Below are 14,648 nucleotides of genomic sequence, written 5' to 3'. Positions count from 1 at the left end.
TTTATGTCCCAGTTCACCTGACTTTTTTTTTTTTCGCCCCAGGAGGGCCAGAATTGAATCTTTCATTTGATCTGAGAAGAAGAATAATATGTACAGCAAAAATGTGCAGAGGGAATCTGGGATCTGTACAGAAGGGGCAGGAAAAAAGCCCCAGGAGTTAACACTGACAGTGCCCTATACTACTCACGTGCTAAGTCAATGTGTTTGTGTAATGGTTTACTTATAACCAAACTCAGAATCTGAAAATGATGAAGCAGCTTCAGTGAGTTTTGTCACTTTACACCACCAATCTTGACGGTTCTGCATGTCACGGGATAGAAAGCAGGGAAGAACATCTTCTGGCCTGGTGTTTTCACTTTATCAGGTGGAAATGCAGGTTCCCTGTCCGGTGCCCTGCCTGGGGGCTGGGTGTCCTTACCGTGTGGGAACAGGGACCTCAGTGAGAGCTCCCAGCATGACCGCCTGCTGCAGCCGCACGAAGGCGATGAAGGGGCTCTCCAGGAAATCCACCTCCCCGACCAGCACATTGGAGGCCTCAGCGTCCCGAGGCAATTTCTTCATGAATTTATTCTTCAGCTGCAGCAGTGAAAGAGGAAAAGAAAGTTAAGTTGTGCTGGGCACGTTCTTCTCACCTCTGCACCTCTGTGCTGTAACTGTGCACGCTCATGGGCTCTGCAATAATATGCACCCTCAGCCTGGATCCAGCCATGGAGAAATGTCATCAACAGGGAATGGGAAAACACTGCAGCAGCAGCCGCCGAGTTCTCAACTCAGCCTCTGCGAGACGCCTTTGTTCAAACTTCAGCAGCAGCAGAATTAATTTGGAGTTGAAGGCTTTTGAAAACCCTGCCCTCAGGTGGTTCCCAATCTGTCCCCTCTCCCTGCATGATCTCTGGAGATGCTCTGTGTGTGCCTGGCGAAGAGTGAATGGAGAGGGAGGATGTACTGCCAGGAGCACCAGCGAGGGAGGGCACTGAACTGGGCTATGAATCCCTAATGAACTGTGTCAGACGACTCAAGGAAGGAGAAAAATGGAAAAAGTCTCAGGAAAATACATGAACTGATTTAACAGGAAGGAAACTGCTGGACCCATCCTACCCCTGCATGCTTCAATGAGGATTACCACCAGAAGAAATAGTAAATAAGCATCAGGGAGCTCTGTGGACAAAGTCTGGAAAAGTGCTACCAGTTCTTCCACAGACAGTGTTTGAGAGCATAGTGGTGGTAAAAAAATAATGGCAAATCCACAACAAACATTTAATTTACCTCATCAGATTGGCCGTGTTGCTGAACAAGGATCATTGAGCAACACCACGGCTGGTTTGGACACCTGGCCCAAACCCAGGTGATCCTCCGAGCCAGAACTGACCTGCAGGGTCTCCTGTGGCCACCCAGCTCCTTAGGCCAAAGGCTCCAGCCCCTTCAGCCTCCCCCCTGCCCAGCACAGCAAACCTAATTTTGAAGAACTGCCATTACAGTGGGTTTGTTTATCTCGAAATGAGTTTTGCAGCACCACTCGCCACTTTCTTAAATCATTTATCAGACTGGTGATCAGTGCAGTCAGCACTTAAAATCCATTCTGAACCATTCCCCAAAGAAGCTTTGGAAAGATTCGACTCCTCAGCAGCATCCAGGAGCAAGGGAGGGAGGAGGGAGCTTCACTTTCCCCTGCCAAATTGAACATCATTCCAACCCAACAATTAGTGTTATGTCAAAAGCCAAAGGTCTCCAGCACTGTACTTGCAAAAAGGCACAGCAACCTCAAAATCACAATTTCCTTAAATGTACTGAAGCACTTGGATCATGAACACCACTTCGGATCAACTGGAAATGAAGGCAGCTCCTAAGTACACACTCCTGAGTAGCACTTATGGAAGGTTAATTCCCCCTGGAACTTGAACCTGCCTCTGTCTCTCTGTTTTTCTGTCTCTGCTCACACACAGGTTTAAGATCACCTGATCACCTTCCCACAGCTTATCCCATGAACACCTGCTTCCAGGGGTACCTTCCAAGCAGGCTGCTCCATCACCCAAGGATGCTTTAGAGGGTCACTGTGGATATGGGGAGAAACCAGGCAGGCAAAACTGCTCTCTGCATCAAGAAAAACAGCAAAAGTAAATGAAATTCCAGTTAACGAAACTTTCTAAAAACTTTTCCTTTCCTCCAGAAGGGTGGCATTGATTGTACTGGAAGACAATCATTTTCAATGGAGCTCCATGGAGTGAAAGCAGGTCACCCAGGCTGACAGACCTCAAAATTGGCAATGTCTGCTTGCAACTGTGGAGGTAAGATGTTCCAACAGGAAAAGCAGGGAATCACTCCCACTATCAATCACACGACTGCATTCCCAAGAATGGGATCCAGCCAGCGCCTCCCTGTCCACTGGTCCCCAGGAAAGGCAGAAGGGTTTCTCTAAACAAGGCCAATTTCTTTTTTTACTTCAGCGCTGGCTTTGGCACAAATCCCCTGTTGACATGGAAACACCGGGTTGAATACACAGTGTCTACACCACAACAAATAAGAAGGGGTTTGTGCCTCCCTCTGACTGGCCGTATTCATTCAGAGCCAGGCTCGCCCCACATCCAAGCCCTCTGGAAGCAGAGATAACGCCAAGTCAGGAAACTCCCCTTATATCAACATACATTCCCTTTCTATATGCTGTTGCATCAGCTCAGGAATAGCAGGTCCCTGGGAAAACAGCTTTCCTTTCATGTCTCCTTATTTTACATGTTGGTACTGAAGGAGTCCTGGTGGTTCAACCACTCGGAGCTGCCAAGGACATTCTAACAGAGCACAGTCAAAGGATTTCTCACAGGAGGAGGGACTGGAGTGGGAACAGCAGTAGGAACTTCCCCAGCTTCCTATGGTCCGCTGGCACTACAGCACCAGAGGGGCTGATAAATTTGTCGTTTACTTAACTCTTTTCAATCACTTTCCTTCACACATAAGCTGAAAAAAAAGACTTTTAAATGTTTTTAAAATATTAAGATGTGGCTGCCCCATCCCTGGAAGTGTTCAAGGCCAGGTTGAACAGGGGTTGAAGCAACCTGGTCTAGTGGAAGGTGGCCCTGCCCATGGCAGGGGGTGGAATGGAATGATATTTAATATCCCCTCCAACCCAATCCATTCTGAGATTCTGGGATTCTATGAATATGGCACTAGAGAAAAACTTGATCCAACAGCTTGACGTTCAGGAGCTGAAGGAATTCTCCAGCCAGGAGAGGTCCTGGTTTTACAGATGTAGCTCCAGCACCACTAATGTATCTGGCAACAAAGAGCTGTGAGCCCAGGAGAGGGCCGGAAGCCTAGATGCTCATTTATTAATTGCAATACAAAAAAGAAGAATAAATTGCCCCAAAATGCCACTGCTTGTCTCTCCAGCTGCAAATGCCCAGGGCACTAACTGCAGCCAACACCTCCTAAAATAGAACAAATGAAGGCAAATCCCTTCTGTGCACTGCCACCTCAGGAGCAGTGCTCTGCCAGAACAAACACAATGAAAGGGAATACACCTCCTCTTCCCTAATTATCCTTATAAAATGCCAAACAAGCCCAAAGGAAAAAAATTACAGAAGAGCAAACCCCAAATCCGTGGGTCGTTAGTGAAGCTGCTTCTCACTGGAGCGGTTTGAGTCAGGGCCCGGCAGCTTCTGCGGGATGCTGAGCCAGCCTCTTTGCAATCCCAGTGGATCAAGCCATCATTCCCATGGCAGAGAGAGCCGGCCGATGCGAACTACCTGATTCAGTAGTCATCAGTAACACCCCTGAGCCAGGCAGAGCTGTCTGGGTCCCTGGCAGTAGGGATGAATCCGGGAGGATTCTGACAGATCAGATCTCTGAACCTTGCAACATTCTGAGAAAAGGAGCAGGAATGCTACAGATTAAAGGAGTATGCTGGCTATAAATTCCCTTGATTATTAGTTGCACCATTCCAAATAGCATTAAAGGTTGCAGAACTGAAAATTAAGGATGTAGGAAGACAGGAAAGTTACTGAAGGTACAAAGAAGTTTCTTCCTCTAAAACACAGGCACACAATCCTCTTTCTGTGTAAAATCAGGGATTGACAGAGGACGTAGGAAGGCAGTGATGCTCCAGACAACAGCTATAAACTGACCTCACCTGTCACAGTTCTTACATGCACACAAATAAATAAAAATTGGGATATTCTGTGTCTCCAGCAGACTCCCACCTGCCTGTATGGCCTCACTAACTGTCCAGCTTCCAGAGGGGCTGCCCAAATAACAACAGCCAGTCTCCCTGCCGCCAAGGCAAGAGAACCTGTTCTCTTTGCAGCTCATGCCGCGGTAACAGGATGGGTTATTGCCGTGCCTCCTCTATGGCACACTGAGTCCTGCTCAAGGAAGTTGCCAGGCACCACCACAATGCCACAAAGTCAATCAAGGCAGGACATTGAGTCGATCAGCCATGAAAACTGAGCTCTAGGGTCATGTCTCAAGGCGCAAAGGACAAGGCTCCCACCTGTGCAAAGTTCATCAGCAGGACACCGGCTAATTAACTGAGAGGATTTCTGGAACTCTACACTTAGCAAGAAATAGTTCTCACTACCAAGAGCCAGGAAGGTAAGAACTTTGGAGCATACTCCCAACTGTGTCTATTAACAGATTTCCCTATCAACGCTACCAAAACATCTATTTTTATACCCAATTCGCCACAGAAGTTCATTATCTGAATTTCCAGAGACACAGGAGGGGCAGTGGGAAATGTCTGCACTGCTGAGAGCTGTGAAGCTGCTGCAACGCTCAGCCCCAGCTTTGGGCTGGCCCAGCATTAAAACCCCAATTATAATGGGATTAAAAATATAACAAAGCAGTTTGTCCAATGACAAAAAGCTATTTTACAATCCTCCTTCTTCCGCAGGTGGGGCTGCATGTATTAAAGGAAACAGGTATTTTGGAAATACCACCACCACAGATGATACTACAACACTGCATGACACTGAGGTCAGTGCAAAACATGCTGTCCCCCTTCTCTTTCCATGAAAGTGTATTTATTTAGGCAAATATCTATTTCTTTTTAAAATAGTTAATTACTCTGAACTCAGTTTTCTACTTCAATTATGTTGCTGTGTCTCTTTCAGGATGCACTTATGGAAGATTGTGACCAGCCACTGTTGAAGGACTGGAATCATCCTCAACTGGCCAGCAATGCTGTGTTACCCAAATAATTTTCCAAAGTGACTCTCATTTGCATTCAGAATCACCACGGGACTAGGGAATGCTGAAAGATGCAGACAAAAAAAGAGATTCTCCGAAAGAAACAGTCAGGCTTTGAGAATAACCCACTTTTTGAACCCAGACAAAGGTTTTTTGAAACTTGCACAGAGACCTCATTCAGACACCAGTTTTCTAAGAGTTGGAATAAACTTACTGCTACCCCCCAGAACCGGCAGCCTTCGGAAAGGACGGAAACAAACACAAAGACAGCCGCTATGCCACACCACAAACATTACCCTAGTCTAAGGAAGAGGTCAAGTCCACGGAGATTTGTCACTAGCGGCCAATTTTAACTTGATTACTGCATTTTGGCGCTGCTCTCCCGCATGACCTGTCAGCACAGCCACCTTCAACATTGTGCAACCTGCAGAGGGAGGTGGCACCTTTGTTCCACCAGTTGCTGCAGCAAGGACACATTCCGCTACGTGCTCCTGCTCGACCCCATGGTTCCTGTGAACACTCAGCCCAGGGTGCTCCTCTGTGGACCCTTGTAACCCCTGAGCAGGAAGAAGATCCAAAATCCATCAATCCCTGGCTATTTTCCCTCCTTTCTCATGGGGATCAGCAAGATGCCATCTATGTGGTATCCCTTGCTTCAGACCTTGTTGGAGATTAACCTGCTGTTTTCAAGGGTTGGTGCTTAAACAGTGGAAGATCCACTCACAGAACTCAAAAATACTCACCTTGTTCACCCTCTTTTTTTTCAGTGCTAAGGTACAGAGAGCCCTTTCCCCAACGTCCAGCTCCTCTCCAAACACATCCCCAGCAGAAGGCTGGACCTGGAGCTTACCTGGTCCTTCTCAGGCTTGTCCGAGATGTCGTTGAGGCTGGTGGAAGTCAGGTTTCGGTGAGCCATGGCTGGGCTGCCTGTAAGAACAATGTTCACACCAGTTAAAGCAGCTGCTTGGATCCAGTCAGAACACAGAGGCTCAGGCTATAGCAACACCTTTCCTTGGGATGCTGATGTGGGGAATTCCAGACCCTGACAAGCTGCTTTCTGTCACTTGATGTGGCACAGGGGGGATTTAAGATGCTAACGCTTCATCACCTTTGACCCACAGCAGTCCCGTGACTCCCAGGGCAGCAAAAGAGACCAAGGACTTGCCATAATTCCTGCCTGTGGAAGAAAAGCAAAGCAGCACCACACTGCTAATGGCGCCAGGTCACCCAGGACCCATCACAAACACATCCCTGCACAAGGCTGGGACCTTCCAGGGTACAAATCCCTGGCTTCAGCTCTCCTACGTGGCTGGCATCTGCCCTCCTCAGCATGTCAGACACTGCACACAGCTCATGCAGAGAGGCAGAATGGCAGCTCCTGGTCCTTTGAGACAGCCCCTAGTGAACGCCTCCCTCGCTCCAAGTAAGCTCATTAACTAAGCTCATGAACCTTAAGCATCTCACTGATTAAAACAACATATGTGCCACACTGGCGGGCCACGAGTCACCAGTTCCTGACACCAGATTCTCCACAGAGGTGAATAAAACTCCCCAGAGATACAGCAGAATAATTAAATTTGAAACAACCCAAAACGCAAGCAAACAACAAAGCAATAGTAAACAAACACTTCTGGGATGGATACAGGGTCAGAAATCACATTGGTCAGTATGAATTGTTATAAATTATCCTGAAATGTTCCCATCCTTTCTCATCACGTTTGCAGGAACCTGAAACACAGCACCAGGAGCTTTTATCCCAGAGTTTCTGACCAGGAACTTCATTGGAAAGAGAGGAAATATTTTAAAAAATGGCACTGAGGCATTTCCCAACTGAGGTCGTGTCCTGAGACAATATTTTTTTGATATTATTAAAACAAACGTCCAAGTTCTCGGTGTCCAAGCTCCCAGCACAAATGAGCTCAATAGTAAATCAGCACCAGGAGCAAATAACCAAAGGAGTGGGAATAAAAACTCTGGACTCCCCAGAGCTGTGTTTTCTTTACAACGTATGTGGCACTAGACTCAAAGTATTCCCTCCTGTGAGCCACCTGGAACCACACTGTACCTGCTGTGCGTTACTGCCATGTCCAGCAACATCAGCACAGCCAAAGCCAAGCACAACCAGATAAATCGTGTAGAACAAAAGGGGGATCCCCAGCTTCAACTCTTCCTGCTGTTATTTAAGACCCCATTTAGCTGCTATTTTTTCCAGATTACACCGCTTGTTTGTTTTGTTTATTAGATTCCAAGCTGACTGTTCCCTGAGGTGTAATGACCCTTCTCCCAAGAGGAGGCAGCTTGTGCCTTTCTCTCTACCCTTGCTACCAGCCTCCTTCTCCTAGCAGGGGGGTTCACACATAGCCACACAAACTCAGAGCAGCTCCAAACAAACCCTCTCCTAATGGGCTCCACACATCCACACGAACTCACCATAGCTCCAAAAAAACACGTGGAGTACAAAGTTTCTGCTGCTGAGACCCTTGCCGAGGACTTCTGGCACAAAACAGTCACCCTTATGGTGTTTGCTAACAAAGGATAATTTCCTGATCCAGGCCCAATTCCCATTCCTGTCTCTCTGGCAAAGGTGACATGAGCCTGTCCACAGTCGTGCTCAGCCAAGGACTGGTGCGGGAAGTACGGCAGGCAGTCCAAACCTCTCCATGCTACTATCTCATCCTATGAATCAGCTCCATAGTAATCTATCACGGGGAATATCCTGGAATTCAGACTTCTGTCGATTGCTGTGGCCACTGAAGAGCACCTCTGTGCCACCAGTGCCTTAAGCTGTGCCTTCCTGGGAGGAGCAGTGCGCTCCTCTGGGATCAGCAAGGTTCCTGCGAGTCATGGCTGACAGAGAGAATGGGAGAGGAGCGGTGCCAGAGAACTGTCCGGTTCACCCCAGAGAGATCAAGCTGGCAGACTATTTCTGAGGTTAATTTATTTGGAAATTAAAATATTTAAGCCCCTTTAACAGCCAAAGGATACTTCAAGAGACAAAAAAAAATAGTGCCATCAGCCAGCTTAGATTCCCCTTGGGAGTGTGGCCTGACCTACCTGCTTCACCCCAGATGAAGGGAAAAAGGAAAACAGAATGAAACAGAGCAGTGGAGGGCACAGTGGGGATAATACGAACAGCCAGAGCAGCACCATCCCCCATGGAACGCACCTGCACTCTTCCCACTGTTAATGCAGCAGCAAGCGTTAGGAGCCCGGCTGGTGAGACTTCCCCCTTCCTCTTCCTCTCCTGGCCCCCAGTCTGCCCACCCTGAGCCCTGCCCAGCACTTACTGAGCCATCCCACGCTGGGGCTGCGCTGCACTCCCAGTTCATCGTCCAAGGTGCGGGTGGCCAGGCAGGGCACGGAGCTCTCGAGCGGGCTGCGTGCTTGTGCCAGGCAAGCAGGAGACAGGAGCAGCAGCAAAGAGCAGGAAGAGAGCAAAGGGGAAAAGTTAAAAGAAAAGAAAATAAAATTATGCCAGAAAGAAAGGCCCAAGCAGTGCTACAGGGAAGCCAGGCAGGAGAGAAGGTTTCAGCTGCACAGTGTGGTCACCAAAGCCCGCTCATTTAGATCCCGACATCTCCTCCACAGCTCCACCTCGCAGCGTTCACTTGGCAGGGCTGGACACAGCTTTCCATCCCTGGTGTCTGAAATTCAGGCATCTTGGAAGCAGATCTCAAGGAAGTGAGCGAGCAGCTGCAGTGCTGGTGGCACTGAGCAGTTCCAGACTGCAGCACCAACAGTAACAAGAGGTTTTTGAAAATAAAAATCAGGTCATGTCCCAGGAGCCAACTTTGAGCATCCTGACCCCATCCATACGTAGCCAGGCACAGCAATCCAGACTTGGAAATGCTCACCTTAGTCTGCAATGCTCCCAATGACGCCAATACACACATTGATAGGGGTTTTCCAAGCATTCCTTGGACAACACCTCATTTCTGACTTCGACGGGTCTCCTCTGTGCTGGTATGTTCAGCTGATGCCACTGTTCAGCTATAAAGGCACTGAGGTCACAGCTCATGGGAAAATCACTGAACTGATTAATGCTGCACCAAAGGAGCCATGGCTGCCCCATCCCTGGAAGTGTCCAAGGCCGGGGTGGACAAGGCTTGGAGCAACCTGGCTAGTGGAAGGTGCCCTGCCAGTGGCAGGGGCCTGGAACAAGGTGGTCTTTCAGCTCCCTTTCAACCCAAACTCTTCCAGGATTCTAACGCAGAGTAAGACCTTTGTTCCCCTGCAGCCAGGTACCCTCCTGTCTGTGCCTCAGCTGACACCTTGCCAACAGCCTGCTCTTCCCACTCAACGGTTTCCAAACCATGCTGCCAGCACAGTGTGAACAAACAGCGCTCAGGAGGTGTTTAGGCAGCACCCACACGGTGACGGGACCGTGCCATTATTTATGGTGGTTTACACACACTTAAACACATCACAGTTTTCTACAGCCTCTGCCAGCTTGGGTTTAGTAGGATTTGATCCTTTCTCAGTTGCCAAAGGCTCACGCAGGTGTTAAATTATACAAAATGCTGGCAGGCACGAAGCTCTGAAAGAAAAACGTCAAAAATGGATAGCAAATGTCATCACAGAAGGCTGGTAAATACTGATCAGCCCTCAGGCACCTGCAGAAAGGATGGGGACTGCAGATCCCACGTTTTACCATGGCAAACCCCAAGGTGTGCCAGCTGGAGAGCTGCTAGCCCAGGTGTTATGTACTGCTCCAGGGGTGCAGGACAAGGCCTGTGCCAGGAAGGGACACAAAGAACTCTTCAAAAGCCACTCAACAAAACCACACACACACACAAAAACCTGTCGAAAACCCCTGCAGGAGTCCCATCAACATGTAACATGGAAATATCCTTGCTGAACACTTCATACAGCTCAACCTTCTACCAACAGAAGCAAGGAAAGGGGCTGTGTCTTCACAAAGTAACAAGGAGGAACTGCTTAGTCCAGTTTTGTCTGCCCAGAATTTTGGCCATCATCTTCTTCCTACTGAACAGACAGTAAAGGAGTGTTGTGATTTTATCCTCCTCCATCCATGGCACATAAGGAACTCCCCTCTTTTTTCCAGTTCCTTTTCCAGAGCAAAGGGATTCCTGAGAAAACATCCTGCCACAGTGTGACCCACGTCAACCTCTACGATGCAGCGAGGAAGAGCAGGCGTCAGAGCACACCTTGGCCGTGTCTCTGCCCATCTGATCACTACCTTACCTTCAAACAGAGCAGTAACATCAAAGATGGAGGCTGAGGATGACTCGCTCCCGGGGACCAGAGCCACCCCCATCTCTAGGGAGGGTTGGGAAGGGACAGAACTGCTCCAGGATCAGTTATGGCAGGGAGATTGGCAGCACATCATTCTTTCTTAGGTTCCTGAATTTCTAGATGCATCTGGGTAACTGCATGGGGCTCATTCATCTCAGAAGTTGGAAATAAGAACATTTTGGAGCCCCTAAGACTTCAGTAATTTAAGCACTCTGAACTAAGTGAGACAGAGGGACCTCAGGATCTTTTTGAGCCACAGTCCACGGTGGCTCAAAAAATTTCCAAATTTGAGATCTAACAAGTAGATCCCACCCTTGGAAGTGTTCAAGGGCAGGTTGGCTGGGCTTGCAGAAGGTGTCCCTGCTGAGCCAGTCAAGCAGGGGGGCAGCTACACCGGCCTATAAAGCTGTTGTGCAGAGGGCAGGAGGATGCTCAGACCTGGTGGCAGCATCAATATTGGATGGAAGTTTCACTGACACTGAAATGAAAACAAACACCTACCTGGAAAGAAACTCTAGGGAAATTTAGGAGTGCTTGGGGCTGGCAGCACAGTCATTATGGTGATTAGCTATGTTAAGAGACAGCTGCACTCCCGTTGGCCTCATAAAATCTTTATCTGTCTGAAGGACATGCGAGGCACTCATTGAATCCAAGGTATAACCTGATCAAATACATTCTGTAGTTACTTTTTCATTAAAGTGTAAATAATAAATATCAGTAACAACTATTCAGGATGTATTTCCTCCTGTACATCAGACTCGCCCTCCTAAAGTCTCAATGCACTTGTACTGTCATGGAACAGAGTGTGTTAAACATCCTCAGAACACATAAATATCCTAGGAGAGGGAGCAGAGATGGAACAACATAGGAGGAGTGGCTGACGGCCAGACCAGTAAAGAAGTCCTGGAGAATCAGTCCAACTAAGCCAGGACCTGCACAGCCCCTTCAAACAAGAACAAGAAATGAATGAAATGGAAATCACTTAAAAACCAAATAAAGAAGGCCCTTAGCCATGAAAAATGAGCAGGAGCTGAGTGAGAATGTGAGGAATGCCCTTTGTCAGCATCAGCCTTCCTGGGATAAGCTCTGCCTACATGCAGGAAAGGGGTTTGCAGCCGAGAACTGAGGGCATCCCCTACACAAGGCAACTGATATGCCTGAGCACCAATAGCTGAAGATGTGTCTGTCTGGTGTTTGGCCTCCCACACACCATGGCCACAGGCCAGGATCCTGCTCCTCACAGCAAACCTGGCCATCAAAGGCCCAGAAGGGTTGGAGTCACAGAGGTGGTAACAGAAAGCAGATGCCTTCCATCCAAACCACGGGGAGCACACCATGGGAAGGCATCCAACAAGGCCAGGTTGGCTGGGGCTCGCAGCAATGCGGTCTAGCAGAAGGAGTCCCTGCCCATGGCTCCTCCAGGTTTAGGACTCATCTGGCCACACTGAGCCCCTTCCCTAGAGCTGTAATTTCCTCACAGTGCTTCCTAGAGCCCAGTCGCTCTCTGCTCCATGGGACTCCTGCAGGGATATTCCCCTAGAACACTCCCTTGGTTCGCATTACGGCACCTTGTGTTACTCACTCGATCACCACCTCATCGAGGCACTCGTACACGACAAGAGGCATCATCCAGAGCAATAAACAGTCTCCACATGCACACACACTCCTGTCACAAAAGCAAAGGATGATCCAAGGTAGGAAACACTAATGAAGTGTGCAAATAGGTTAGGGAGGGATGTTAAGGTGAGTTTTAGAAGCCAAACACAGCAAGCTAAGAGGCCTTTGGTGGAACAGGAAGAAAAGAATTTCTTCACTTGCTTTTATTTCTGGCTATTTTAAAATGGCGACTTTTAGCCCAATTTCCAGACTGCCACAGGAGACAGTTGAGAGAACTCCAAGGCATGACAAGAGGCTTAAAACTCCACTTTTTTTTTAATGCCATAAGCAAGAAGACCCCAAATCTCCACCCAGGGGTAAGCACTGAGTCGGCGCCCAGGCCTCTGTAGCTGTCTGCATCCACACACACACACATCCACACACACACCCATTTAGGGACACCACTACCAACATGGCACTACCTATTACACTTTTTTAGACAGAAGAAGAGACATATTCACAATACACACCACAAAACTATTTTAGGACGAATAAAGCAAGATGGAAATCAGCTTTACCCCACTGGACAACGATTGTATGGCAATAAAATGTAAGCTAGATGTTACTGCCAGGTCATTTTTGATTCACGGTGCCACCGACACTGTCGGTTACAGACATGGAATGTGCATGGAAGCTTCGTCTCTGCCCAAACGTTTCAGGTGATCAGCCTTTTAAGGTTCAGACCCCACCAGAGTTTTTTGCCAATATCTCTTTCCTATCATTGCTCCTAAACCATCTCCTAGATGTCAGCTGCAAGAGCATCCCCCCGCCTTCCTGCCTGCCCCTCGAGTCCCTGTCAGTCCAGTGAAGATGTGGTTAGAGTGCCATGCCATGGCTGAAGCAGCCTGCAGAGCCCCTGCTGATGTGCCATCAGCACGGTCTCACTACTCCCGTGGGGGTTAGAAAAGCAGTGTCAGGGCCACGCAGTTAGTTCTGGGAGGGCAGGGCAGGTGGGTTGCTGTGACAGAGAAGGCTATAGCCAGGTAGCCTCTGCATTACCATTATCGGGGTTGGAAAACATCCTACTTGCACTGGAGACGGTCTTTCCAATGTCCGCCAGCGAGCGCAGGTTGGACTTCTTGGTCTGGTGCCGGTGCTTCCTGAGCAGTGTGTAGGTGACCTTGTCCTTCAGTTCGGATTTCAACAGCCCGGTCTCAATCTGATTGTCAACGATCATCTCTGTGGCAGGCACAGGAAGGGGGAGGGAGGAGAGAGCAAAGTTAACCACAGAGCTCAAAACTGCTTCCAGGGAGCGCAGAGAACAGAGGGGTGGATGATTTTCACCCTGCCTTTTTCAAGGCTTTCTTACCATCTCAAAGCCAGGTTTTATTTGTATGAAAATCTCTTTTAGACATTCCTCTTGAAGTGGAACATAAGCATTTCCACCCAGCATGAGCCACTAACACACACCTCCTGCACTGAGATTCCCCTCTGCTATTTCCTACATGCCACGGAGCCGATTTCAAATAGCAGGGTAACATGGCTCTTAGTTCAGAACTGGAATCCCCTCTGAGCCTGGACTTTTGTGAAGATGCTATAACTCTATTGCAAGTTCCATTATGGTCCCCAAAAGCACACAGAAAAACTTCTATCAGATTCAACAAGGCTTGAGTTCACCTCGCAGGCCCCCAGTAAAACCTAATCTAAAGATAGGAAGAAGTCCTGGAGATGAGCCACTAATTAAATCATTCACTTGCAGGACTGAAGTGATGGCAACTACAAACGGCAGAACGTGCTCCAGTTACCACAGGATGTATTATATGGTTTTATCTTTCATGGAGTCACCAGGAAAAAAGGCCCCCAGCGTCCTCAATGCCTGCTCACTTCCCATCAATTCCCTCCTTTCTCCTCCCCTATCCCAGAGGAAAAAGGCAAGAAGGTGACCAGACTTATGAAGAATGTCCCCTGTGCAGTAAATCCCGCATGAAGTTGTTCCCTTGACGGCTTGAGTTCACGCGCTGTCCCCCGAGGGCAAGTGGCAGCCCATATTTGTCTGCTGGTAACTTTTATTTGCGCTAATAATAAAAGTTATGGGAAGGGGGAGGCACGACACGCATCACATTTGCTAACTCAGTGACTCAGAAAGTCATCCTCTGCAAGCAAGAGCCTAGTTCTTCCTCTCAAATTAAGACAGGGTGGGTATATGCACGTAGGTACCCTTACACAAAATGTTTGGCAAAAGGCTGACTTTTGTGAAGTGTTATTTTAATACAAGCTTTTCTTGCTCATGGTTTTGGTTAGTGATTTTTGGAGTATTTCCTTCAGAGCCTTCATTCAAGTTCCTCCTTTTCTATCTGGCACTTCCCTTCCCTGTTCCTGATAAAACACAAACAACAAAGAGAGCTTTTCTTTGGATTTTTCCTTTCCTGTGTGTCACTACCAGACACCAGCCAAGTGATCATGATTAAATCATCCTGGAAATCCAGTCCTGGATATCCCTACCTGTCTGATTAAGGGTCTGGACCAGCAAAAACATCCCGCTCAGGACAGTGTCACAGTGTCACAGCAACAGCAGCCACTGATGTGTAATTTAATCTCCTAGGAATTAGATTTAATTTGGG

At 48.2% G+C, this 14,648-nt stretch overlaps 1 protein-coding gene across 12 annotated transcripts in view; it reads right to left on the bottom strand.

Annotated features, from left to right (window-relative positions):
• The window catches only part of SLC4A4 (solute carrier family 4 member 4), a 153,502-nt gene that overhangs the window by 34,272 nt on the left and 104,582 nt on the right, over window positions 1-14,648 (bottom strand). For 7 of the 12 annotated variants that reach the window (XR_007203474.1, XM_048302817.1, XM_048302818.1 and 4 more), the window contains 4 exons: window positions 13,087-13,266; window positions 8,463-8,558; window positions 6,026-6,102; window positions 419-576 (listed from right to left, as the gene is read on the bottom strand). Coding sequence is in view for 11 of the 12 variants with exons in the window: in XM_048302817.1 (XP_048158774.1) it covers window positions 419-576; window positions 6,026-6,102; window positions 8,463-8,558; window positions 13,087-13,266 (511 nt within the window). In the remaining variant the exon portion in view is untranslated. The remainder of the gene's footprint in view (window positions 1-418; window positions 577-6,025; window positions 6,103-8,462; window positions 8,559-13,086; window positions 13,267-14,648) is intronic. The other 5 variants (XM_048302819.1, XM_048302824.1, XM_048302822.1 and 2 more) reach the window with 3 other exon arrangements.

The sequence above is a fragment of the Corvus hawaiiensis genome, chromosome 5 (assembly GCF_020740725.1).
Source record: "Corvus hawaiiensis isolate bCorHaw1 chromosome 5, bCorHaw1.pri.cur, whole genome shotgun sequence".
Lineage (NCBI taxonomy): Eukaryota > Metazoa > Chordata > Aves > Passeriformes > Corvidae > Corvus > Corvus hawaiiensis.
Note: the sequence above shows the minus strand (reverse complement) of the source record. Positions and strands in the feature narration are given on the sequence as shown.